At 32.2% G+C, this 16,962-nt stretch overlaps 3 protein-coding genes and 1 pseudogene across 3 annotated transcripts; 1 reads left to right on the top strand and 3 right to left on the bottom strand.

The window, feature by feature from the left end:
- Positions 1–2,987: 2,987 nt before the first annotated feature.
- LOC122601180 (putative phospholipid-transporting ATPase 9) lies at positions 2,988–8,885 on the top strand. Its single transcript, XM_043773947.1, has 11 exons — positions 2,988–3,566; positions 3,958–5,309; positions 5,410–5,520; positions 5,614–5,890; positions 5,977–6,065; positions 6,164–6,272; positions 6,352–6,555; positions 6,637–6,762; positions 7,231–7,329; positions 7,413–7,604; positions 7,960–8,885. Exons 1-11 carry the CDS (start codon positions 3,171–3,173, stop codon positions 8,623–8,625), a joined length of 3,621 nt encoding a protein of 1,206 aa, XP_043629882.1. The 5' UTR covers positions 2,988–3,170; the 3' UTR covers positions 8,626–8,885.
- Positions 8,886–9,308: 423 nt separating this feature from the next.
- On the bottom strand, positions 9,309–9,895 carry LOC122601190 (annotated as a pseudogene).
- Positions 9,896–11,548: 1,653 nt separating this feature from the next.
- On the bottom strand, positions 11,549–12,439 carry LOC122601186. Its single transcript, XM_043773953.1, has 2 exons — positions 12,106–12,439; positions 11,549–12,011 (listed from the first exon to the last, which is right to left on the bottom strand). Exons 1-2 carry the CDS (start codon positions 12,180–12,182, stop codon positions 11,657–11,659), a joined length of 432 nt encoding a protein of 143 aa, XP_043629888.1. The 5' UTR covers positions 12,183–12,439; the 3' UTR covers positions 11,549–11,656.
- Positions 12,440–13,368: 929 nt separating this feature from the next.
- On the bottom strand, positions 13,369–16,946 carry LOC122581683 (5'-deoxynucleotidase HDDC2). The gene is made up of 8 exons (XM_043753936.1): positions 16,569–16,946; positions 14,945–15,069; positions 14,810–14,847; positions 14,608–14,718; positions 14,442–14,521; positions 14,156–14,192; positions 13,766–13,807; positions 13,369–13,661 (listed from the first exon to the last, which is right to left on the bottom strand). The coding sequence occupies exons 1-8, from the start codon at positions 16,839–16,841 to the stop codon at positions 13,576–13,578; spliced, it is 792 nt and encodes a 263-aa protein (XP_043609871.1). The 5' UTR covers positions 16,842–16,946; the 3' UTR covers positions 13,369–13,575.
- Between the last annotated feature and the right edge of the window lie 16 nt (positions 16,947–16,962).

The following is a 16,962-nucleotide window of genomic DNA, read 5'->3' as shown; positions in this document are numbered from 1 at the left end:
GTCATGAGGTGGAAAATATCTATGTAGTAACGGATCAAACCATATCAAGATTTCCATCTTTGACGCAATGACAAAACAAAGACTTATAAAAGTATAGAATTGAGGCCATCTAGAACACCACGTTTGTTTTCTTGTGCGAAAAGGCTTACACTTTACAGTAATTGCAGATTCTAAATATATGAAAGTTTTTTTTCTTTTTCTTTTCTCTTGTTATAATTTAGGATGATAACTATTTTTTATTTTAATGACGGAGTATATATTAAATTAACAGGCAGCTTGCAAAATAATAGCTAACAAATAAAGACTTCATTTTCTAATATATCAATATTTTCAGTTAATTAATAACTTTTCAAAATTTATATTTTTCTAACCATGAAGTTGTTCAAATGCCAAAGAAAAAACACACACACACAAAAAAAAACACACGATAAACTAATAATAATATATATTGCGATGATCATTTGAGGATACTAGAAGCCTTATGGAGAATCCATGCACTTTGTTTTGAGAAGTCAAATCGTATTATAAATCATCATCATAATTATACTATGACCATGTTATATCCAGCTTAATAAGATTTTACCATAATTCGTTTTGATGTTCGAGTTACACGATTTTAAATAACCACCACGTTTTAAAAATTCGTTGGTTAACTTATACGTAAGTATAATTGTTCAAAATGGAACAAATGCAAAAAATATTATAGTCACCAACTCACCAATTTTCTTATATACTTACCATCAACTTATTATATGTATGTAACATTGTTTGGTGACAAACTGACAATATGTCACGAGATCATTCTAAACATATAAAAAGTTAGTTTTTACAATAATAAAGAACATGAAAGTAAAAGATATACGGGGAAAAGTTATATTAGAAACCTCAAAAATTACAAAAACCTTTAAGTGCATTCTTTAAATTAAAGTTATTTACTATATGATTGCTTATACATGTTCATATAATTATATAATTGCTTAAAAATATTCATATAGCCATTTATATACATTTGATCATCATCAATATCATGAAAACATTATTTTATAAAATACTTGCATACATATGATCGACCTGCATACATGTGATCATAACACGCACTATTTGTGCACATATGATCATAAAATGAAGGTTAATCCATGTTTCTACCTATTATAAATCTAAAATTGCACCTAAATAACTAAAAAACAATCACCATGTTAATAATAATCATTAATTAACCTTGATTTAAAAACTTTATACAATTTTTGGGTTTCCAAAATAATTTTTCACATTATATTATATACTAGTACTAGTTAATCAACTCGGGTTTAACCTGGGCATGTTAATTAAAATTGTAAAACTATAAAATAAGTTAAAAGAAATTATGTAATATTTGTTTTTAAAACATTATAACTTGATATAAATCTAATTAATAATTCAACTAAAACAATAATTATATAGTTAATAAATCAACTAAATAAAAAAAATATTTTATTTGTGATATTATATAAGAGAAATTTTTTATTCTTTAAACAAATGATTGAAATTTTTAGGCTATTTTTATATTATTTTTAAGTAAAAAGAATTATGCTTTAAACAAATGATTGAAATTATGACATCATAATTAAATAAAAAGAATTTTTAAGTGAAATATGATTTTGCCACATCAACAACTTTCTAATAATACATATAAAAAATAATCTTGCTTTATTATATATAGAGATAGAGATATATGAAAAAAAATCTATTTATTTTACAAAATAAAACTAAAATGTGCATGTAATTCAGATTACAGTGTAAATGTGTAATATATTCATATTACGTTCAAAAAATTCAGATTACAGTATATAATTAATATGTCTTGATTATCAGACTTGCTTGTATTTATTAACTTCGAGGATCCTTACAATCAATTCTAACAAACTAGATTTAGAGTTTTACGGAGTATATACGAAAATCTAAGCCATTTCTTGTAGAAAGATACATAGTTAAATGCATAAATTACAAGTAATCTATGGTTGTTAATGAGAATATTTGTACATAATTTATTTCCTTTAATAACATACCTATTTTAATGCATAAAATCGACATAATCTAATTTTAACAACGTATGGTTGACAAAAAAACATTTTTACATAAATCATTTCCTGTAATAACATGCATATTTTAATGCATAAAATGCATTTAATCTAGTTTTTAACAAATTTTATTTTATAAAAATATTTGTACAAAAATTAAAGATCCATTTGTCTGTCTTCTTTCAAACTTCACTTTTTAAAGAAGCCAAAAGTTGGGAGAGAGAAGGCAGTCCTCAATTCCTCATGCCACAGGTATAAATTATTCCCCCAATTATCAAATTATTATATTTCTTAATTATAATTATTATTTAATTAATATATTTATCAGTGTGTCAATATTTTAGTTTCAAGATTAATATATATACAGAAACATAAAAGCCCCCTCTTTGGACAGTCTGTCTCTCTTATATTTTTGGAAGTTTCCGCTCTGTTTTTCTTTTGTAAATTGTTACCAAATTGATTCGATAAAATATTATTTCCTTTAATTTAATATTAATTACTCGTATTGTTTTTGGGTTGTTTATTCTGTGTTAGTTGGAAAAAATAATGTATATTTCTTAAATTAATAATATATATTTGCCATGTTAAAGTCAATAAATGAAAGGGACACAAAAAGAGATCCAAAATCATTTTGAGTCTTCGTTCAAACATTTCGAGCTCAATGAAAAAATCAAATTTATAGAACCACCATTTTCCTTACATTTTCTTGTAATAATAAATATATATACACATTCACATATATAGATACATATTTTGCTTCACATTCTTGGAAAAAACCCATTGTTCTTTCTTTCATTTCTGATACAAAAAGATTGTAAATTTGCAAGAAAACTTGAGACTTTTATATATCTATATATATATATACACACACACACACACACTAATTATTTCTTCATTTCATTTCTGGGTTTTACTTATTTTTATATATAATTACTGGGTTTTTGAGCTTTTCTGCTACAGCCCTTTTTATAATACACTTGGTTTGTGTGTAAAGCACCAAGCTTTGTTGTTTTTTGGGATATTCTTCACCTGGGTATTGGCTAAAACAAGTTTTCTTGAAATAAAGTTTGAATCTTTTTATCCAATAAGCATATTTTTTTTTCATAAAATAAAATGGTAACAGGGAGAAAAAAAAGGTTACATTTAAGCAATATATATTCATTTAAATGTGGAAAAAATAAATTTGAAGATGATCATTCACAAATAGGAGGGCCTGGATTCTCAAGAGTGGTTTATATTAATGAAAATGAAGTATCAGAAGTTGGAAATCAAGATGCTTATATAGATAATTATGTGAGGTCAACCAAGTATACACCAGTAACTTTTGTACCAAAATCATTGTTTGAACAGTTTAGAAGAGTTGCAAATTTTTACTTTCTTGTTACTGGGATTTTATCATTTACAGAGCTTGCTCCTTATTCTGCTGTTAGTGCTATTCTGCCTCTAATTGTTGTCATTGGTGCTTCTATGGTCAAAGAATTTATTGAAGATTGGCAAAGGCAAAAACAGGTTTGATTTTTTAGATCCATTTTTTTCAAGTTTAATTCTTGGTTGGATTTTAGTTGATGTTATAAAGTTTAATTACCTCCCCCTGGCAAGATTGGGCATATTATAAAGTTTGAAACTTTATTATTGGTTGCATATAGATTTCATATTTTAAAAGTTTGAATCTTTAGTGTTTGTTGGATCTGAATTTAATCTTGTGAAATATTTGGGGATGTTGAGTTTAACTTTGAATTTATTGTTAGCTTATTAGGAATCATGATAGATCTTGAAAGTCAATTGTTTTAATAAATGAATGCTTGTATCGAATAGTTTTCATATATTTAATGAGCTTAAAGTTTTTTCTGCCAAAAAAATCAAGGTTTAAAATCTGTTTTTGGATATTATGTTGTTTTAGGATCGTGAGGTCAACAATCGAAAAGTGAAAGTTCATCGTGGTGGAGGTGTTTTCGAACCTAGAGAATGGAAAACACTAAGAGTAGGAAATGTAGTGAAGGTACAAAAAGATGAGTTCTTTCCAGCTGATCTTGTGTTACTTTCATCGAGTTATGAGGATGCTGTTTGTTATGTTGAAACAATGAATTTAGACGGTGAGACAAATTTGAAGCTAAAACAGTCATTGGATGCAACTTCTATGATCCATGATGATTCAAGTTTTAAAGATTTTAAAGCTACCGTAAAATGTGAAGATCCAAATGCAAGTTTATATACATTTGTTGGAACAATGGAGTTTGAAGAACAGCAGCATGCACTTTCTCCTCAACAGCTTCTGTTACGAGATTCAAAGCTTAGAAACACAGATTACATATATGGAGCTGTCATCTTCACAGGTCATGACACAAAAGTGATTCAGAACTCTACCGACCCACCTTCAAAAAGAAGTAGAATTGAAAGAAGAATGGATAGTATTATCTATTTCTTGTTCTTCGTCTTGTTCCTTATGGCGTTTGTGGGATCCGTTTATTTTGGGATTGTAACGAAAAGAGATTTGAATGGTGATAGACAGAAAAGATGGTATTTGCGACCAGACGATGCAGATATCTTTTTTGACCCGGATCGAGCTCCTGCTGCAGCAATATATCACTTCCTCACAGCTTTATTGCTGTATACTTACTTGATACCGATTTCTTTATATGTTTCGATTGAAATTGTGAAAGTATTGCAGACGCTTTTCATTAACAACGACATTCATATGTATTATGAAGAAGCTGATAAACCGGCTCATGCCCGAACCTCAAATTTGACTGAAGAACTTGGTCAAATCGACACCATTTTATCAGACAAAACCGGGACTTTGACATGCAATTCTATGGAGTTCATCAAGTGTTCAGTGGCTGGGACTGCATATGGGCGTGGTGTTACAGAAGTCGAGAGAGCTATGGCAAAAAAAACGGGATCTCCGTTGATTGTTAATGGTAGAGATCAACTTCATGATGATGACGATGATGATGATTCTACATTAGCTGTTAAAGGTTACAACTTTGAAGATGAAAGAATCACAAATGGCTACTGGATTCATGAACCTAATTCAGATGTCATTCAGAAGTTTTTCCGTCTATTGGCAATTTGTCATACGGCTATACCCGATGTTGATGAAGAGACAGGTAAGGTTACATATGAAGCAGAATCGCCCGATGAAGCTGCTTTTGTTATAGCAGCAAGAGAACTCGGGTTTGAGTTCTATAATAGGACACAGACAACCGTTTCTTTCATGGAGTTGGATCCCATATTTAAGAGAAAAGTCGAAAGGTAACAGTTTTTTTCATCTTTTTCTTGTTTTGGGTAACTTTTAGCATCTAGACTCAAAAGTGTATTCATTGGAAACTATCTTTTTACTATTCGTATGCAGGACATATGAGCTTTTAAATGTTCTAGAGTTTAACAGTGCAAGAAAGAGAATGTCGGTAATTGTTAGGGACGATCAAGGGAAATTACTTTTGCTCTGTAAAGGTGCTGACAGGTAATTAGCAAAACAAAGACGCAATAAATCGATGTTTTTTCTGTTATTAGTAAACAATATTCATCTTTAATGTTAACTTTCTACTATATTCAGTGTTATGTTCGATAGACTTGCTAAAAATGGGAGACAATTTGAAGAGAGTACAAAAGAGCATGTGAATGAGTATGCCGATGCAGGCTTAAGGACACTTATTCTTGCTTATCGTGAACTCACTGAGGAAGAATACAAAGAATTTAATGAAAAGTTCATAGAAGCCAAGAACTTAGTAAGTGCAGATCGAGAAGATATGATTGATGAAGTAACTGAAGGAATCGAAAAAGATTTAATACTTCTTGGTGCCACTGCTGTTGAGGACAAATTACAAAAAGGGGTAAGCTTTTTTTTTCCAAATCTTGTATATATGATAATATGAATGATATTAAAGGTGGTTTTGTATCTTATTTACTCATCTTGCAGGTGCCTGAATGCATTGACAAACTTGCTCAAGCAGGAATCAAGATTTGGGTTCTCACTGGTGATAAAATGGAAACGGCTATTAATATTGGGTAAGTTTTCCCTCCATTTTCCTTTCTTATGTTAAATGATCCGAATATCTCTTCTTTCCTTTTGTATCTAACATTCAAGAAAATCAAACATTTTTCAGATTCGCATGTAGTTTGCTTAGACAAGGCATGAAACAAATTATAATAACCTTGGAGTCCCCTGAAATCATAGCAGCAGAAAAAGCTGGAGACAAAAATGAAATTGCAAAGGTGAGCATGCTTTTGGTTTTTCTGTTTATATTGTTTGTGCATGGGGTTTTACTGATAAATAATCTTTCGGGCCTCGCAGGTCTCAAAAGAAAGTGTCAGAAAGCAGATTTTAGCAGGGAAGGCTCAGCTTACTGCTTCAACCACTGACCCTTTTGCTCTGATCATTGATGGAAAATCTCTAGCATATGCTTTGCATGATGACATTAAAAGCACATTTTTGGAGCTTGCTGTAGGTTGTGCATCCGTTATCTGTTGTCGATCTTCGCCAAAACAGAAGGCATTGGTTAGTTTAGTTTATCTTTCAGATACATCCCATCCAGGTTTCCAGTATCACAACGAGGGACTAAAATGTAAATGAATTCAGGTTACCAGACTTGTTAAAGAGGGAACTGGAAAAACGACTTTAGCAATCGGCGACGGGGCAAATGATGTTGGTATGCTTCAAGAAGCTGACATTGGCATCGGAATCAGTGGTGTTGAGGGAATGCAGGTACTTACTTTATACTTGGTTTACGTTGACTTTGAATGTGAAACTAACTTACCTTCATTTAAACCATTAAGAAATTATCTTGTGTACTGAGAAAAGCCATTAGTTACATCTAAATGTCCTATAATAACAAAAAGATTCAACCTTACAATTTGAGTAAACTGTAAGGAAGGCAACATATTTTTCACTTAGTGATGATCTCTACAATGTACTTATTCTAACCCCTTACTGCAACATACTTACCATTTGTTACCAAAATATGCGACTTGCAGCATTAAATGCTTAAACATGGTAAGAATGTTGCATAAAATGATTTTTTTTTTCTTTCTATTGCATGCATCATTGAATAGTGAATAGTACATTGGCTGTTTTTACCTTTGTCTTCAGAGAAAGTACTTCCATTGATCGTTTTTGCCATTTGGATTTGCTGTTCCATTGATGTTTTCTAAAGATTTTGTATTTGGTAAATAGGCGGTTATGTCAAGTGATATTGCAATTGCTCAGTTTCGGTTTCTAGAGCGTTTACTGTTAGTGCATGGACATTGGTGTTACAGAAGAATTTCCTCAATGGTAAGAATTTTATTACTATTATACATATACTATCTGCTCATTAGCATAATTTAATAATACCTTTTTTTCTCCTATATTTGCAGATATGCTACTTTTTCTATAAGAATATTGTATTTGCGACCACAGTGTTTCTATATGAAGCTTATACATCATTCTCGGGTCAACCTGCATATAATGATTGGTATCTGTCTCTTTACAATGTCTTCTTCACGTCACTTCCTGCCATTGCTTTGGGGGTTTTCGACCAGGATGTTTCTGCACGATTTTGTCTCAAGGTATGCCCATAATGTCATTGTAGTGGTTTTATATGTGTATATTCTGACATTTTTACTACTAAGAGTAACATTAGTATAGCCTTTCCATAAAAAGAGTAGTAGTATAATATAATAAATATCTACGGACTATCGAAGGGGTGTTTGAATTTTCTGTTTAGAACTGATTAACCCAACGTAGCATAAGTACTGACTCATTATGTTACAGCTTATCTGATTTTCTTGAATGTTCTATAATAACTTTAAAACATATAAATAGTCAACCTCAAAATGCATCGTATAAGAAGGCCATCTTAGCAACCTTAATTTTGTGTGACGGAGCAAGATTCTAATTTTGTGTTTGCTTTTCGTATGATAGTTTCCATTGTTATATCAAGAAGGTGTTCAAAACACTCTCTTCAGATGGCGTCGCTTATTTGGGTGGATGCTAAACGGTCTAGCTAGTGGCATAATGATATTTTTCCTCTGCACCAGAGCCTTAGACCCAGAATCATACAGAAAGAACGGAAAGACTGCAGGAATGGATGTCGTAGGTGTCACAATGTACACCTGTGTGGTATGGGTCGTCAACTGCCAAATGGCACTTGCGGTCAGCTACTTCACATTAATCCAACATATCTTCATTTGGGGCGGAATAGTGCTGTGGTACCTCTTCCTCTTGGCCTACGGTGCAATGCCCCCCAACCTTTCAACAACTGCATACAAAGTTTTCGTAGAAACAGTTGCACCAGCCCCATCATACTGGATTGTGACCCTTTTTGTGGTATTTGCTGCATTGATACCTTACTTCTCTTACAAGGCAGTCCAAATGAGGTTCTTCCCAGCTTACCATGGAATGATACAATGGATTAGATACGAAGGTCACACAGATGATCCAGACTACGTTAACATGGTACGCCAGCGTTCAATTAGGACAACCACTGTTGGGTTCACGGCTCGGTCCATAGCAAGGGATAACAACTTGTATAACTTGAACTTGGAGCGACAAGCGACGACTAAAGATGACCGAAGTGCTAATGTATAATGTTTACAGCTTAAAATTAGCATAAACTTCAGTATACTTGTTTTTTGTACAGGAGCTGGTCAGGCGTAAAAGATTTTGGTGGTAGTCATATTTTTTCGATGTACTTTAATTCATTTAATTGTTGTAGCACGACGACTAGATTTTCGTCGATCAATTTCCTGAGTTTCAGGCTGTGAAGTTTAGTTGTAAATTAGGGAAATTGTACAGATTGAAGAGAAAAATCATGTTTTAATTATAATCATAAGTTCTGTTTTATGTTAGTGTTAGGGGGGTTATAAGGAGTCCAAAATCCAGCATCTTTTAGGGTTTATATTTTTCTTATTTATCTGTTATTCTTTGATGGCGTGGAATAACATTTTTCTTAGCTAATATCGATTTCTTTTTGAAGAGAATAACATTTTTCTTAGCTAATATCGATTTTTTTTTTTTTTAAATAAAGATTTTGGATACTGCCCAAGAAAAATGTTTGAAAATGGTCACGGAAAACATATTTGTCTACATATTTGGCATAAAATTAAAGGGATATATTTAATAATTTTCTCATGGTAATTCTCCTTACATTTTCATCTCCTTAGTAGTAGATATAAATAAATTAAAGATCCTGTATAAGTGTATAACCTCATAAATAAATAAATAAATTGATAAGCTATATATATATATATATATATATATATAGCTATACAAAAGATAATTGAAAGAAAAATATCATCTTTTTAATCATGTAAACTCATTCATGTTCATCAATCCTCAATGACTACCACATGGTTTGGATGTTAATGTCTAATTAAGGTCACAAAAACGCCGTCGTTAGGAAGTTTTTATTCCAAAGAATTCCGAAGCTGGCATGCCTAAAACTGCGGTAAATTCATGGAAACTAATAATACCATCACCATTGGTATCGATATCATGCATAAGGTCATTGAGTTCACGGTAGGTCAATGGTTGGCCCATTTTGGCCATTTGGCTAGCAAATTCAACACGGGTGATGGAACCATCATCATCTTTGTCAAAAAGCCGAAAGATCTTCATGAGTTGGTCTTGGTTGATGAACACTTCCTCATCGTAATCAGGGAAAATGCATGGCATTCAACAATTCTTCAAACTCAATGGATCCGTTTCCATTGGCATCTATGGTGGCTAGCAAGGCATCAATTTCATCTCTACCTGGTTTGAGCCCAACGGACCGAAAGAGGGCAGCTAGCTCGAGGTGGGTGAGGCTGCCATCGGAGTCAAGGTCAAAGCGGGTGAAAATGTCTTTTAAAAGATTGACTTAGTTGAGCCATGACCGCCCGGCCGCTAATGAAATATATATATATAATGAATATGATATGATTTATGAAGGAGAAAAAAAAAAAAAAACCAAAAGAGAATATGAGAGGGTTGTGTGCATGAGATGATGTTGTTTATTACTCCGTATTTGGTTATTTTTAGTTTCTATAAACTAAATTCTAGGAATCAGGGATTCATGTTGCAACAATATAACACACAACCCCAACCCATGCATCAATATATATATTCTCTGGCCTCCTAAATCGTCTAACATATTCTTCACCTTATTCAACTAATGAGTACACAAAAGATAGAGCAAGTTAGCCCATGCTCCTTTGTTTGGATCACCTTTTAAACGCCGTTTAGTTCCAGAATGTAAATTAAAAAATAAAAAATAAAAAATTGAGTTGTAACCCTTTGGTCCTATACAGTAGAGTGTACACGGCATAAAACGCATGTATGGTGAAACACCATTTTCACCCATAGATCACAAGATATAGTTTCCCTAATTGTGTTTGGTAAATTTTGTCATTCTTTTGAGACATTATTATGTTTCATTATATGTAATCAATAAACTCATTTGGATTTGTACATTGGTTCTTAATTTGAAACTTTTCCGAGATCAAGATTTCTTCTCGTGAGAAGTCGGAAACAAGAATTACAAAAATTTCCAACCTAAATGATCACAGAAATTCAATCAAATGACCAGGCCAAATTATTAGATATCGATACTTTTTATGGGTTGTTAATTTACAGCCTTTGTAAATTATATATGCCGATATCTAAAAGTGGGTCGATGGTCTTTCTAGCTATATGTATTTCATATTCATATAGTGATCATTCATGACGCGGCTGACTATGTCATTGGTTAGATTTAAAGAAGCTAGGGGGTGAATGAAAGTTGACCTCTTTGCTGTCATTTTGTTCTAGCACTACTAACTTTTTAGCTGGAGGTGACAAGATGAAAGTGATAGAGATAAATTATGTATACATGCATGTTCATCTTTTAGTTTCTATATATTTCACTTTAATTTTACTTCTTGATATATATTGCTTTTCCTTTTCTTCATGATGAATTTGAACATCAAGTAAACTATAAAAATTAACAAATTAGTCACTCTACCAATGAGTAATGTAAAAGAGGGACATGTGTAAATGTGCAACCTTAAATTTTTTTTCCTTTTTTGTGCCGGGACTTGAAAAAATGTGATGGATGATTTCTTATTGTTAATTTGTTATTACTTTCTTTTCGATAATGAAGAAATTTGATGATGGTATAGGTCAACTCAAACAAACTCGTGGTGAGAAGACATTTGTGTACATACAATAATTCATGTCCTCAATCATGTTCCTTAATGGAAATTTATTAGAATAACCTAAATTCTTAGTAAAATTCAACTCAATCGAGTACGGATATATTGTTTGATTTTCATGTTTTATTGTTAAAATGTTATTTTCGAAAGTGGATATGTCGATACTTCATAGTCTATTGTACGTTTTAATGTTGTTTTTGAGAAAGAGGAAATGTAGATCAATTAGCTAGAAATCATGTTTATTTCGTAAATATCATTCAAAAGCCATATATTGCTTTCTTGCTTATAAAGAAAGCAAAAAAAACATATATGTCATTTCAAGTCTTAGAAACAAGATATAATAAAACTTCACATGTGTATTTAACTTAGATGTGAAGCAAAAAATCACAGTTCAAATTACAACAAATATATAGTTTATAATAATAAAATAAATATATGATCAACTAAATCTAAACTATTCGCATAGTAAGAGGACCAAATACTGGAACTAAATGATAATTTCCATCATCATCATAATATCCAAGTTGTTGATTTACAAAACATATTCTAAAATCATCCTCCAAATAATTATCATCTTCTCTCCAAAAGCTCCCAAATCCAAACTCACCTCTATTACACATTTCTCCCAACACCTTCTCAACTTCTTCCATGCAACCATCCAATTCTTCCAACCGGAAATCGTCCAACGCCATCCTACAAGGCGGCTTCCGAGGCCTCTTCCGCCCTATAACTGCCTTAGCACAACGAGCTAGAGCCGCCTTCTTTTGTTTTCTAAACTTCCTCTTCAAGTACTCCTTTGTTTTTCTAAAAACGTTTCTAGGAAATTTTAGCAACACGAACACGAGTACTTGTAAGATCAGGCATTGACAACAACAAGATAAAACGAGACAATCCGCACCTATTATGGCCCAATCTTGTCGTTCCATGGCTCGAGATGATAATAGAGAAAATATGAAAATTGATTATGGAAATCATATCTTAGTTATGAAATAAGAATAATAATAAGTTGATATAATATCTATTTGTGTTTGGGAAGATCTTATAAAATGAGAAGGTGTGAAGCAATGAGATTGGTGAGGCTGCAAAGGAAAATATAAAAAGGATAGTTATGGGTAATGACTTGAAACCCACTCTACCTTATGCATGTATGTGGTCGAATAGTGTACACAAAGAAACTAACATATATTTAGTTGTGATCGACCTGTCTCATTGTTATTCCACTAATGGCATGCTTTCTTAATTTTTAGTTACAAAAATAAAATAATGTTTTGAAACCAAATTTATGGTCTGTCTATATATAATGGATATATGATGTTTGGGTTTGGTTTGGTAATGTTTTTTGTTTTTGAAAGTATAATCAGACAGAGAAACACGGTTTAACAAACTTTTATAATAGTGATGCATATATTTAACTAAGATTTATATGCAACCTAAATCATTTACAAAATTCATTTTCGTATTATTTCCCTTGATATCCTAAGATACATACATGGTTGGATATCCTAAAAGCAGCATGGTTGGATCAGTGGTAAACACCCTATCATCTGAAAACAGAGGTCATGGGTTCGATCCTTATCCCATGCAAAGATTGGAGGGCATTTTCTACTATTCAGGTAAAAACTGAAAGCAGCCTATGTACTTAGGTAGGGGTGAGGTCCGCCTACATCTTAACCTCCCCGTACATCGTCGATACATACATGCCCCTTTAATCATTGTAATTGACATTTTTAAGATTTGTATGTTTTTCATTTCCCTTGACATCCTAAGATACATACATATGAACGCATAACGACGTTGACAATACGGTACCGGCGTTTTAAATCTAGTTATTCAACATTCGACATATTTGTCACATCTTGATCTTTAGAGCTTTCATGTATGGCTATTTAATTTTTATACATATTTTTAGACTTTCAATTCTAAACACAATATCATCTCTCTGAATGAAAGTTTATCAAAACCATATTTTAGACATACATCATATCATTTACATCAGTTTTAAATGGCCTACACAAGTACCCCTCAAGAATAAGTCTGTCTTCTGTCCCACATTTGACGAAATAGTATGGAAACACAAATACGCCTGTAAACGTTTCATACGAATGATGGGCGACATAGATTCGACCACCGGAAAGAATATATTTCAAAAAGTCTGGTCGAATTTGACAAACTAGAGACCAAATCCATTGGCTTAAAGCTTACATGTTACAAAAAAGGTAATTTCAAAGCTCTTATATCTTGAAACTATTGCAACAACTTTCAGATTATAGGATGCCAAACATTAATAAAATTGTGATAAGATTTTGCTTTTATGTTTAAAAGATATGAAATGATGACATCTTTCATCGTCCGAAAGGGGCAAATCTGGTTAGTTTAGTTTCTTTGCCAACCTTGAATTTCTCCTTGCAATGATCTCAGCTGCCCAACTCTTGCCAATTTCAGTTTGAAACTTCCCTGCATTACAACCATCAACGCAAAGATTACAACATAAACGTTTATTGATTATCTACTTTTTAGATGATGGCTTAAAAAGTTTAAAGTGAAAGAATTTATCTTACCAGCCGTGGAGTGAAAAAATTCATCCAAAACTCTATCGTGTTCTGTAAAAGCATCAAAATGAAACAAGATAAAAACATAAATTAACACGAGAAAAAATAAATTTCCATCTCCACTGGCAAGTTATGCCGGATCAACTTAATATGGTTTTCAGGGGGGACATATAGCAAAGAGAAAACTTGGAGCATGAACTTAATCAGGAACATTAATCTCAAAGGTCAGATAGGTCAAAATTCAAGCTTAAAAATTGATAACTCCTAAAAAAATTTATGATAACTCATTTTCATAAGAATATAGAGAAAATATGATTAGACTACAAATGCTGCCAAATTTTGCTAGAGAATGCGTATGATATTTGTGTTCCAAACAGATTATGTTTTATCTACACATACCAGTTTCATATTCAAGTGCTTGCAGGATCATCTCGACCTGGGGAATAATGAAACAAAGGATTTACATCAATGGATAGATATTTTTCAAAGGGATTAGTGATACAAGTACTATCTTTTTTAATACATTTACCATCATGTACAGTTTATATAAGAGACCGAGTCAGTAAATGCAAAGGTTGTGGTAAAAGTTTTAACATAAATGGTACCTATATCACTTCCCTTTTTCTTAATTCTTATTATATATAATGGACTAAACCATAATAAATAAAACAAATAATAAGCATACTTTGTCAAAATCTTTCACAAGATTAGCCTCAAGGGAAGCATTATCTTCATATTCCCTCCAAAGTTCTTTGATTTCTTCAGCTGTAGGTTATGAAAAGAATTAACAACTCTGCCATTGAAGGAAACACAATGAATGTAAACTTGAGAAAGTGAGTAACTAAAATTACCCCTCATCCCACCACCAAGAACATCGCACATTTCATTTAAAGCCGCTTGCTCGAGTCTACTCTTTTCTGCTTTCGGTACGCCATCAGATGGTGTTATATCTCCAACGATAGCTATAAAAGTATAATTATATAACGATATTCTCGAACTTAGCAAAACCTATAGATCATATAAATAAATGATAATGGATAACTGATCATGTACCTTCTGCAATGTCATGCACAATTGCAATCTTGATACACCTATATTCAAAGTAAAAGTAGCTTATGATTCAAAGTCAACATTTATTTTGTATGGAGTATTAATATTTGCTTGTGGAAAAGGGTAACTATAACAAACCTTTCCCTGTTGATGCCAGGAAGATCGCCAGAAATTAAAGCCATTAATGACATCCGATACATATGATCAGCTATAGACTCAGGACCCTCTATTCCATGGTTGACCCACCCCTTCCTTTTTGTGGTCTACATTAAAAGGAGATATCGATAAGTTCCATACAAATTACAAGGAACATACAGGAATTTTAAAACAAAAGTAGAACTGAATAGCATGTTTTAAGGGAAAAACTAATGTGAAATAATGGATTAATTGTGTGCGCCTTTGTTACAGTTGTAAAATACTAATGAGATAAATATAAGGTTTAGTATGATCACGTATGTAAGAGATGGTTCTGGGCAGGGTTTCCCCTAATCATCTGATCATTTCCAAATCTGAGGTTTATGTACTAAGAGACTTTTTTATTTGCAAAAAAACAAAAGAACGTTTGTGAAGTATAACATCAAATAGAAGATCGGAAGATATTAGTCAGTAAGGGTGACACGACTATACATTTTGGTATGTATACTTTTAGGGGTACTGGGAGTGTTATTAAAATCTTTTTTAATATAATGAATAGAAGTACTAAGGATAATACAGTTTAGAGTGAGATTGTAGGCTTTGTGTAGGCATAGCAGATGAAAGTAAATATTTAGTTGCACTTGCACATTCTGTAAACTAATGTATAAAAATCTCCTGCCGTGCTTGTAAGCACGGTTTCTACACATTGTTGCTTAGTTAAAGAAATGTGGATAATTCTTTCATAGTTACTCACGCTTAAGCATGAAATAATGCAGAATGCATCACTCTGTCCTAAACAAATGGAATCTATCACTTGGCACATTGTTTGGCAAGCAGGGTGTAGCACATTGTACCAAAAGTGTTTTATTACAAGCCAAATCTCTATTGAAATGTTGAGAATTGTATTTAAAAAACTGATAATAAGCTTAGAACCAACATTTGCAAAACGCAGGTCTCGATCTTCTGGTTTAGAAATTGTACCTCATAGTCACTTTTTCAAATAGTTTTCCAAACATTATTTTCTGATTATTTGTGTTTACAAACGTCGTAACCCGATTAAACCCCCCAAAATGCAATCCCAAACACCAATCTTCATAATTGTGAGTTTCTGTGAACTTCAATACACATTTCTTGAAGCTGTCACTTCAAAGGTATAAAAAATTACTCAAAGTGAATCCTTATATACTATGAACTTCAACACATATATTTCTTGAACCGGTCTAAAAAAGCCAATTTGGAGTGTAACTTTTACTAAAATAAGTCTTGCATTCATTTTAGAACATTTCCAGCATACAAAAAAAACTCACAAATAGAGCCTTTTTAGTAATCTCAAACTCGGCTGGTAAGTAGTTTTAGAGGCTCAAACTCGGCTCGCTACGCTAAAGCAACAACCTTTCTTTCACAAAACAATAAAACAAAGCACCTACTAACTCCCAAAATCTCCAATGTAGTAAGTCAGTCAGTCTATATCTTACAACTAATTAGTCCTATAACAATCCTAAAACCACAGATAACAAATTCCTTAAAAACTACACATACACATATACATATACATAACAAACTTCACTAAACCTATACATACATATATATATACAAAAATGGGTCAAAGTCAAAGAATAAAATTTACCTTTAGGCTATGACACAAGGTAAGAAAATCAATGCTACTAGAACAAGATGAAGAAGAAGAAGTGCGGTCAGTAAAATCAGAATTAACAGCAGCAGACAATTTACTAGGTGGTGGGTCAAACTGACTACAACGAACAGATTGTAATTTGTTACGATCATGTTTTAGTTTTAACAAAAAAGGACGATGAATGGGATGTGGGTTTGTTAGATATTTGTTAAATGTGTGCGGAGAATACGATGAGGATGGGTTTGTTGTCGCTGCTGCTGCTGCCATTGATGAATGTTGAAAAAGGTTGAATCTTTGAGGTGGGTTTTTTGTTTTCTTGGAATATGATGAGTGAATATGCTACCTGCAAAAAAGTGAAGCGGAATTAAAGGAAGAGAGAGATGAAATC

Source organism: Erigeron canadensis, chromosome 1 (assembly GCF_010389155.1).
Source record: "Erigeron canadensis isolate Cc75 chromosome 1, C_canadensis_v1, whole genome shotgun sequence".
Lineage (NCBI taxonomy): Eukaryota > Viridiplantae > Streptophyta > Magnoliopsida > Asterales > Asteraceae > Erigeron > Erigeron canadensis.
This window is presented reverse-complemented; position numbering and strand designations above follow the sequence as displayed.

Excerpts from the sequence above, each read along its gene's own strand:
- LOC122581683 (XM_043753936.1), bottom strand. The coding sequence starts at position 16,841 with ATGGCAGCAGCAGCAGCGACAACAAACCCATCCTCATCGTATTCTCCG. Across the intron at positions 14,848-14,944 it reads CCTGGCATCAACAGGGAAAG|GTGTATCAAGATTGCAATTG; the intron begins GTTTGTTATAGT and ends CTTTGAATATAG. Across the intron at positions 14,193-14,441 it reads TTGTGAAAGATTTTGACAAA|GTCGAGATGATCCTGCAAGC; the intron begins GTATGCTTATTA and ends ATTATTCCCCAG.
- LOC122601186 (XM_043773953.1), bottom strand. The coding sequence starts at position 12,182 with ATGATTTCCATAATCAATTTTCATATTTTCTCTATTATCATCTCGAGC. Across the intron at positions 12,012-12,105 it reads ACAAGATTGGGCCATAATAG|AAAAACAAAGGAGTACTTGA; the intron begins GTGCGGATTGTC and ends AAACGTTTTTAG.
- LOC122601180 (XM_043773947.1), top strand. The coding sequence starts at position 3,171 with ATGGTAACAGGGAGAAAAAAAAGGTTACATTTAAGCAATATATATTCA. Across the intron at positions 5,310-5,409 it reads TTTAAGAGAAAAGTCGAAAG|GACATATGAGCTTTTAAATG; the intron begins GTAACAGTTTTT and ends ATTCGTATGCAG. Across the intron at positions 6,273-6,351 it reads ACAAAAATGAAATTGCAAAG|GTCTCAAAAGAAAGTGTCAG; the intron begins GTGAGCATGCTT and ends CGGGCCTCGCAG.